This window comes from Cucurbita moschata, unplaced genomic scaffold (assembly GCF_002738365.1).
Source record: "Cucurbita moschata cultivar Rifu unplaced genomic scaffold, Cmos_1.0 Cmo_Scf00006, whole genome shotgun sequence".
Classification (NCBI taxonomy): domain Eukaryota; kingdom Viridiplantae; phylum Streptophyta; class Magnoliopsida; order Cucurbitales; family Cucurbitaceae; genus Cucurbita; species Cucurbita moschata.
The window spans coordinates 1,381,071-1,390,886 of NW_019268522.1; the positions used below are offsets into that span (position 1 = coordinate 1,381,071).

Genomic DNA, 9,816 nt, shown 5'->3' on the forward strand with positions numbered 1-9,816 from the left:
ATATATATATATATATATATATATATATATATATATATATATATATATATATATATATTTCAAATTAAATAAATAATTAAACTCATATATATCATTATTGATTTTTAAATTTTTTATTTTTAACGATTTTTTGATTTTTTAATTAGATCATATTGGTTGTTTTATATATGGGTAGATATTTGTGATTCTCGAATAAATGTAGACTTGAGAATGTTTGCTTAATCCACCGCACCTAAATGGTGTGAAAGTTATCTTATTTCTAATCAAATAAATTACGAGGATATGGAAAAAGTAATAAACGGAAATAACAATAAATGGAAAGATACATACGTTAAAAAGGCAAATATCTAATAAAATATCAAATATGATATATATGGTAAACTATAATTTAGTATATACAGCAAGAATGAACTGAGACTATTTTTTAATGAGACTGGTTGTGAGGATATGGTTACTAAGAAATACTTAAAATAACCGATAGTTATTACTGATTATAACATGGAATATCTTTATTTTCGGTAGGAACTCGAAAATTAAGTGGGTTTAGTTTTTTTTATAAAAAAAACATGCTAAAATGACCCGTGTTAGATATAGAGAAATGTCGGGACTATCAAAAATCGAGTTTAAATTTCAATTTTGACCTGAATTCTTGGCAATGAGAATTACAGTCTTACTATAAAATTTAAATCGTAGAAATTAAAAATATATATATGAATTTTGACCTGAATTCTTGGCAATGAGAATTACAGTCTTACTATAAAATTTAAATCGTAGAAATTAAAAATATATACACATATATATACACATATATATACATACACACATATATATACACATATATACACATATATACATACACATATATATATATATGTATATAATTTTAGATTAAAAAAAAAATTATATATATATATATATAATTTTAGATTAAAAAAATAATTTGATTAATCATCCAAATGCCACATGGGCTACATGCATGGTGAAGAGGAAAAGTTTATGTCCTTAGAAAGGAATCAACAAGAATAATTCTCTTCACAAGGCAAACCGTTCATTCACAATCATATCATTCTATTACATTTAGCTGTCAAGTTAGCGGGAAATAGATAAGATTCTAAATAGTTGACGCGTTAATAGTTCACCATTTTCATCGAACAGCTGTTTCACCTTACTACATTTAATTGCTAAGTTAACTAGTGGGATATTCGTTCGAATCGAACCCGAATGAACTGAATTGGTACCAAATCCTAAGTAGCTGTCGAGTTAATGTGCTCCGCGACTATTTTCATCGAACAGTTGTTTCACCCTACTACATTTGGTTGTTAAGTTAATGGGTAGGATATCAAATCCTAAATAGTTGTCGAGCTAATAGTTCACGTGCACCTCGACTATTTTCATCGAACAACCGTTTTATTCTTATAGGATATTGATATTTTCAACCCGACCTCTCTAAATCTTTTCTTATTTACTTGAATTTCATATTTTTATATTTGGAATATATTTTTAATATGATACGTCAATTATTTTGTATATGAAAATATTAATAAAAATTGTATCATTTGTTTGAATTTTATTTTAATAACTTTAAAATTTACGATTTAGTCCCTAAAAATTTCATAATCAAATATATATATATTTTTTTTCATATTCAACATTTTTAAAATTAAAAATTTGGTTAAATATAATTTTAAAATGTCTGTTCGATGGGATATTCAATATTATTTATGATATATCTGACTCATTCGTAGTTTTATTAGACACAAAATTAAAATTTTAAAAATTTATATAAAATGTTTGGAAAATAAACTTATAATTTAATCTTTATTAAATAATATAAAAATTAGGTTTATTAAAAATATCTGAAAAAAAAAAACAAAGTTGCACAAATTCCTGTGTTTTTTACATTTTTGAACCCAAATTTCCTGGAAATTTGTTAGAACGTAAGAATTTATTTGTCCGAATCGATGCCGGTTGGAATCGGAACCGTCGTTACCGTGCCGGAGTTAGAGGGGCGGCAATCGGGAAGGTAAGAGAAAAAGAAATAAATGAATGGTCTTAGTTCCTCGCTCACTTCAATCTTCTCTCTATTAATAGCGATCAGAGCCTGCAATCTCTGCGCCACGCCATTCGATTCGGTCCATTTTGTCTTCTTCCCTCTTTCACCGCCATTTTTCTTCAATTTGTGGGTTCCTCTGGTTTCTTTTGTTCTTTGTTCAAATTTCTCGTTGTTGATTGTTGAAATTTCTCTGTGTTTTCGTTCAGATTTAGGGTTTGATTTCTGGGTAGTTCTTGATTTCTTGTTATCTTTATTAGGTATGTTGTTTTCGCCTCGATTCGTTTAAAATTTGCATGAACTCTGTTTCTCCTTTTCAATTTCCGTAGTGAAATTCACCATTTCTTGCGATGAATCTCCATTTTGGTGTAGAATGGGGAGCGCTGGAGAAACGAATTACGGTTCATACACATATCAAGAGCTTGAAAGAGAGCCATATTGGCCATCGGAGAATCTAAGAATCTCGATCACCGGCGCCGGTGGATTTATTGCCTCTCATATTGCTAGGCGTTTGAAGAATGAAGGCCATTACATTATTGCTTCTGATTGGAAAAGGAATGAACACATGACAGAAGATATGTTCTGCAATGAATTTCATCTTGTTGATCTTAGAGTGATGGATAATTGCTTGAAGGTCACAAAGAATGTTGACCATGTCTTTAACTTGGCTGCTGACATGGGTGGAATGGGCTTCATTCAATCCAATCACTCTGTTATTATGTATAATAACACCATGATTAGCTTCAACATGCTTGAAGCTGCAAGAATCAATGGTGTTAAGAGGTTAGTTGTCATGGATATCTCTCTCAATTCATGGTTTATATGCATTTTTGCTGGTATTGTGCTGGTATTGTCTCTACCCTTTAGAGGGTTATGGCCTTTAATTTGTGGAGCTGGGCGGGGCCAGGAGTAGCTAGAATTTTTAAGGGCACTGTCCCTACCAATAAGAAAGAAAGTACCCTAGAGATAACGGCCGGCCCACCGCTAGTAGATATTGTTCTCAACTTTCTCTTTTGGGCTTCCCCTCTTTTCAAAACGCACTCTATAAAGGGTGTTTCGTTCTCCTCCCCAATGGACGTGGGATCTCACAATCCACCCCCATTCTGACCAGTGTCCTAGTTGTCACTCGTTCCTTTCTCCAAATGATGTGGGACCCCTCCAAATCCACCTCATCGGGACCCAGCGTCCTTACTGGCACACGGTCTCTTGTCTACTCCCTTTGAGGAACAGCCTCCTCGCTGGCACATCGTCCGGTGTTTGGCTCTGATACCATTTGTAACGGTCCTCTAGCAGATATTGTTCTCTTTGGGCTTTCCTTTCCAGGCTTTCCCTCAAGGTTTTTAAAATGCATCTGCCAAGGATAGGTTTACACACTCTTATAAAGGGTGTTTCGTTCTTCTCCCCAAACTGTATGGGATCTCACATTTTCTCTCTGGTGAGTGTAGGTTTTTCTATGCATCTAGTGCTTGCATTTACCCTGAATTTAAGCAGTTGGAAACTAATGTGAGCTTGAAAGAGTCAGATGCTTGGCCTGCTGAGGTACATATTTGCTTCTATGTTAACGACTAAGAAACGAAACTACGGTTAGCTATGTGGTTATTAAAACCGTGTTAACGATTGTTTCGTAGCCTCAAGATGCTTATGGTTTGGAGAAGCTTGCGACGGAGGAGTTGTGCAAGCATTACAACAAGGATTTCAGTATCGAGTGTCGAATCGGGAGGTTTCATAACATTTATGGTCCGTTTGGAACGTGGAAAGGTCAACCCGAATGCCCGAAATAGTTGTTTTCAGATTGACGAATTGTATGAAATGTCTAATGCTATCGTTTTGTTCATGATAGGTGGAAGGGAAAAGGCTCCTGCTGCATTTTGTAGGAAGGCCCTCACTTCTGTAGATAAGTTTGAGATGTGGGGAGATGGTCTTCAGACAAGATCTTTCACCTTTATTGATGAATGTGTAGAAGGTGTTCTTCGGTAAGCAAGTTCGATTGCTGCAAATGTCGTCATCCGTGCTTCCATGTTTAAAATTTGTACTTTCTTGGATTTGACATAATCTTAAGTATAAGTGTGAGATCTCACATCGGTTGGAGAGGAGAACGAGAACGAAGCATTCCTTATAAGGGTGTGAAAACTTCTCCCAAAATTGTGAGGTTGATGGCGATACGTAACGGGCCAAAGCGTACAATATTTGCTAGCAGTGGACTATTTGGGTGGTTACAAATGGTATCAGAGCTAGACACTGAGCGGTGTGCTCGTGAGGACGTTGGACCTCCAAGGGGGGTGGGATTGTGAGATCCCACGTCGGTTTGAGAGGAGAACGAAATGTTGCTTATAAGGTGTGGAAACCTCTCCCTAACATACGCGTTTTAAAATTGTGAAGCTGACGACAATATGTAACGGGCCAAAACGGACAATATTTGCTAGTGGGGATTATTTCGGCGGTTACAAATGGTATCAGAGCTAGACTCCGCGGTGTGCTAGTGAGGACGCTAGACCTCCAAGGGGGTGGATTGTGAGATTCCACATCGGTTGGAGAGGAGAACGAAGCATTCCTTATAAGGGTGTGGAAACCTCTCCCTAACAGACGTGTTTTAAAACCGTGAGGCTGACGACAATACATAACGGGCTAAAGCGGACGATATCTTCTCTAGCGGTAGATTATTTGGGTGGTTACAAATGGTAGCATAGCTAGCCACTGAGCGGTGTGCCAGTGAGAACCTTGGACACTCGAGGGGGGTAGATTGTGAGATCCATAATTGGTTAGAGAGGAGAGCAAATAATTCCTTGTAAGGATGTGGAAACCTCTCTGTATTTTTAAACTGTGAGGCCGACGGCTATACATAACGGGCCAAAGCGGACAATATCTGCTAGCAATGGATTACTTGAGCCGTTACATTATTGATTTCGGCTCGAGATTTATTGATTAAGTTGTTGCTACAAGGAAAATAATTGGCGTATATTTTGAGACGAGTGCTTAACGATTGACATTTACGTTCAACGAAGGGGTGATACGACCGCTGCGCCTCTCTTTTGAGTAGTTTTCTTTCGAGATAATGTAACGGAATGCTATGGGTTGTTATTTCACTCTGGCTGCAAAGGCTACCATCATCTTTGTCCACCTTTTTCAGTTTATACAAACAACTAAATCTTGGCTCACTTCTGTTTGCAGATTGACTAAATCGGACTTCCGCGAGCCAGTGAACATTGGCAGCGATGAGATGGTCAGCATGAACGAAATGGCTGCAATCGTTCTTAGCTTCGACGACAAAAACCTTCCAATTCACCACATCCCTGGACCCGAGGGTGTTCGTGGTCGTAACTCAGACAACACACTCATTAAAGAGAAACTCGGATGGGCTCCCACAATGAAGTTGAAGGTAAAAAAGTTGTCATTTCGTTTAACCTCGACGATTAAAAGTTCTTCGAAACTTTCATCGCCTACGCTTTCCCGTGCTCATCAGTTGTTATGTATTGTGTTCTACCTGCGTAGGATGGTTTGAGAATTACCTACTTCTGGATCAAGGAACAGATTGAAAAAGAAAAGTCTGAAGGCATTGACCTCTCAGTTTATGGATCATCAAAGGTTGTTGGTACCCAAGCCCCGGTTCAACTCGGCTCACTCCGTTCTGCTGACGGTAAAGAGTAATTAGTTAAGACCCGGATAACCCGGTCGGGCTGCCTCGGTGCAATCGAAGCTTAATTAGATGTTACTACCAAAAGTTACTAGTATTTTGATGTTATTGGATACTTTTCTATGCTTACTATTCTATTCAATTTTGTTACAACACATCCTGTTTCCACAAGGAAATATGTGGTTCATTTAGCAGGTTCATGTTCTTGTCTTGTTTGTAATAAATTTTTCCAATTAATTTCTTGAGAAAGCCAGCTTATTTCATTGTTAATTTTGCACGATTTTGGCGTGCATCGTGTTTCCTGATCCTTTTCTTTTAGTGCTCGACTCGAAGCAATAGCTTTATGTATCACTTTTTTGCCTTCTCTTCCTTCTGGGTGGGAGGGCTAGTGGACACGGGGAGGGAGCTGGTGAAGCATGTCGTTCGTAGTGCAATGAAAGAGACTACTACTTCGCTTCTTTGTTGGACTGTGAGCACAAATATAGTGGTCTCCGACCAGGATCTAGAACCCATTTAAATTGGATCAAGAACCCAACTCTAAGCATCTTGTCAAGAAGTTGGTGGGCTCATCATGAATTAGGTCGGAGTGGCTAGTGGGTTTTGAAGTCCCGTTGAAAATGCTTCTTTTATGCCTCGGGTATTAGTCATAGCTCGTATTTATTTAGTCATTTTTCGCTTCTTTGTTAGACCGTGAGCGCAAATATAGTGGTCTTTGACCAGAATCAGGACCCCATTTGAATTTGGATCTTGATATGTCGGTGCTTTTTAACTGTAGGCATCTTGCCAAGAAGTTGGTGGGCTCATCATGAGTTAGGTCGGGGTGGTTGGTGGGTTTCGGGATTCCGTTGAAAATGCTTCTTTTATGCCTCGGGTATTAGCCATAGCTCGTATTTATTTAGTCATTTTACTCATTCTTCATTCTTAGACCTCGTTTGTGAATATTTATATGGTTTCAGCATTGCTGTAATGATAAATTTTAGATATGGTAAAAACATTTGGTTCAATCTCCATCGAACTCAAGTTGTAATATCGTTGCTTCCCGCGTAATCTCATTTTGACCTATTCGTGCGAAAACCCGCACAATTTAAAAAAAAATAAAAAAAAAAAAACTATCAGGAAAGAGACAATGTCTTGTGGTGTCCTTATAAAGGATCTACATTTCATTTGTCCCTTTTTTGAATTTTAAAAATATAAAAAAGAACAAAAATGGTCCTTTTTTTTTTGTGGTCCCATGGTTGTCATTTGCCCACGTTGTCTACAAATAAAAATTTATTATAATTAATAATTTTAATTTGTATTAAAAAAAATTATGATTTATTGACCACCGTCATCTTAGCCTTCCATCCCTTGTCGGGACCCGAGAGACTTTTAACAACAAAGAGTTCGTACAGTCATTCGAGTTTGTCTCAAAATATTCGTCATTAAACTTTAAAAAGAAGTTCAATAATACCCTTACCGTTAGTTTGAGACAGAAAACCGTTAATATTTTGTTTAAAAAATACTCTTGAACTTTAAAAAGTATTTAAAAAATAAGTAGTTTTCAAAAGTTCCATTAATAGCCGTGATGCCCCACCTTGGTTGGGGAGGAGAACAAAACACCTTTTGTAAGGGTGTGGAAACCTTCCCCTAGCAGACACGTTTTAAAGCGCAAGCCCGAAAGGGAAAACCCAAAGAGAACAATATTTGCTAGCGGTGGATTTGGGCCGTTACAAATGATATTAGAGCCAAGCACCGAACTATGCGCCAGCGAAGAGACTGTTCCCCAAAGGGGGTAGACACGAGCGGAGATGATCTTACATCGATTAGAGAAAGGAAAGAGTGTCAGCGACGCTGGGCCCCGAAGGGGGGTGGATCGTAATGTCTCATGTGTGGTTAGGGGTGTGGAAACCTTCCCCTAACAAACTTGATTTAAAGCCTTGAGTGGAAGCCCAAAGATCTGGGCCGGAAACCTTCCCTTAACAAACTCGATTTAAAGCCTTTTGGGCCGGAAACCTTCCCCTAACTGACTCGATTTAAAGCCTTGAGGGGGAAGCTCAAAGATCTGGGCCGAGCGGTTTTCATCCAAACTAACCGTAAGGATATTTTTTTAGATTTTTTGAAAGTTTATGAGTATTTTTGAGATAAAGTTCAAAATTTACCGATATTTTTATTAATTTAGTCTTATATTTATATATAAAATATGAGACAGGGCAGGGATTTAGGCGAGTGTGGGAGACAAGGATGAGGACGTTCTGGAACAGAGATTCTTTGAATGGAATAACGAACAACCGTAACGAATGTCGGCTCAATCGGAAAGAAATTATGCGGAAGCTCTACAACCTACAGAAAAGTGGGCTAATCCAACTAATCTTCACTCCCTCCCCGGATTGGACGTTATATAAAAAGCAACTAAAGCTTTCGAATAATCACCTCCAAATTGAATCATCATATCACGAAAAAGGAGACACCTTTGAACTTTCATCACAAGTTTCTTGCATACATTTATAAACGTAAAAGTTCTTAGAAATTCCTTTAGAATAAATAAAAGTTATACGAGCTCTAACCAAAGTTTTAAATATCGATCATTGGTAAAAACATTATAATTTAAATTTTATAAAAACGACCATGAAAATATCGATAAATATTTTTATAAAATTTCTTAATATTAATATTAAGTTCACATCGACGATATTTTTCTTATATTTAATAAATTTATATATTACGATGAAATAATGATGTCAGACTCACGAACATATAGAAATATTGATGAAAATGTCGATAGAATTTAATAAAAAATTTATTATTAGTTTTTTTATAAGATAAAGTTTTACTAATATTTTTTTTATTTGACTTGGAAACATTCCAATGGAAAAAGATGGTCAATAAAAGTCCACGGTCAATGTAGATAAAATACAACGAGTCATGCTTCTTACATGGGGTGAATGACGTAATTATACACAATATATATATTATATATATAAAGTAAATGTTCGAGATTCATATTCGAACCTCTAGTCTCTTGGTCAAGGATACACGTGAATTACGGTTGAATTGTATTCATTTTGACAATAATACATACATAAAACTTTACAGTGAAGAAATTACGTTTTGACACGTGATGTCCCACATTGGTTGGGGAGGAGAACAAACAACCAAGTGTGTGGAAACCTTCCCATAGCAGACGTGCTTTAAAGTCTTGAGGGGAGCCCGAAAGGGAAAGCCCAAAGAGGACAATATCTACTAGCGGTGGGCTTGGGTCGTTACACGAGTAGCATGTGACAAGTGGAATTTCGTGGTGCTGTACCAATAACTTACATTTTGACACGAGTAGCATGGGACACATGAAATCTCGTGTGATGTGGAGCTAGGTGAACCGGTGAGTGCTGCAACTGGAAGCACTATTAACTTACGGTTTGATCTGAGTAGCATAGTACATGTGGAATTCCGTATGACGTGAGTGTTGTAATCAGAAGCACCTCTAACTTACATTTTGACACGAGTAGCATGGGACACATGAAATTCCGTGTGATGTGGTGCTAGGTGAACCGGTGAGTGCTGCAACTAGAAGCACTACTAACTTTCGTTTTAACCTGAGTAGCATGGTACACGTGGAATCCTATATGATGTGAGTGCTGTAGTCAGAAGCACCACTAACTTACATTTTGACACGAGTAGCATGAGACACATGGAATCTCGTGTGATGTGGTGCTAGGTGAACCAGTGAGTGCGGCAACTGGAAGCACTACTAACTTAGTACATGTGGAATCTCGTATGACGTGAGTGCTGTAATCAGAAGCACCACCAACTTACATTTTGACCCGAGTAGTATAGAACACGTGGAATCCCGTGTGAATCAGAATACATTGTTACACTAAAAAAATTAATAAAATAGCTGACTTATTTGACTAAAAAAAAGATTATTTATTTTATAAATAATCAAATAAAATTGAAGAATTTTATTTTAAATTATTAATTTCTAGACTTTTTTCAATTTTCTCAAAATAAAGGTCCCTTGTAAGGAAGTAATTTGACCCTTTGACTTATCCAAAATTCCAAAGAAAGTTTCTTCCATTTAATAAGGAAATTTCATAGAATTTTAATTTGATCATTTTTCATAATAATAATAATAATAATTAATTTCATTAATTTTTCATTT

At 36.6% G+C, this 9,816-nt stretch overlaps 1 protein-coding gene across 4 annotated transcripts; it reads left to right on the forward strand.

Annotated features, from left to right (window-relative positions):
• Positions 1-1,866: 1,866 nt before the first annotated feature.
• On the forward strand, positions 1,867-5,949 carry LOC111444302 (GDP-mannose 3,5-epimerase 2-like). Of its 4 annotated transcripts, none has more exons than XM_023082356.1 (8): positions 1,930-2,023; positions 2,260-2,310; positions 2,423-2,833; positions 3,496-3,589; positions 3,679-3,808; positions 3,891-4,023; positions 5,219-5,426; positions 5,540-5,949. In XM_023082356.1, the coding sequence occupies exons 3-8, from the start codon at positions 2,424-2,426 to the stop codon at positions 5,693-5,695; spliced, it is 1,131 nt and encodes a 376-aa protein (XP_022938124.1). In that variant the 5' UTR covers positions 1,930-2,023; positions 2,260-2,310; position 2,423; the 3' UTR covers positions 5,696-5,949. The 4 variants fall into 4 exon arrangements, with proteins under 4 accessions (XP_022938122.1, XP_022938124.1, XP_022938120.1 ...); XM_023082355.1 differs by lacking the exon at positions 1,930-2,023 and adding an exon at positions 2,122-2,179; XM_023082354.1 differs by lacking the exon at positions 2,260-2,310 and having other exon boundaries at positions 1,867-2,023.
• The last annotated feature ends 3,867 nt before the right edge of the window (positions 5,950-9,816 follow it).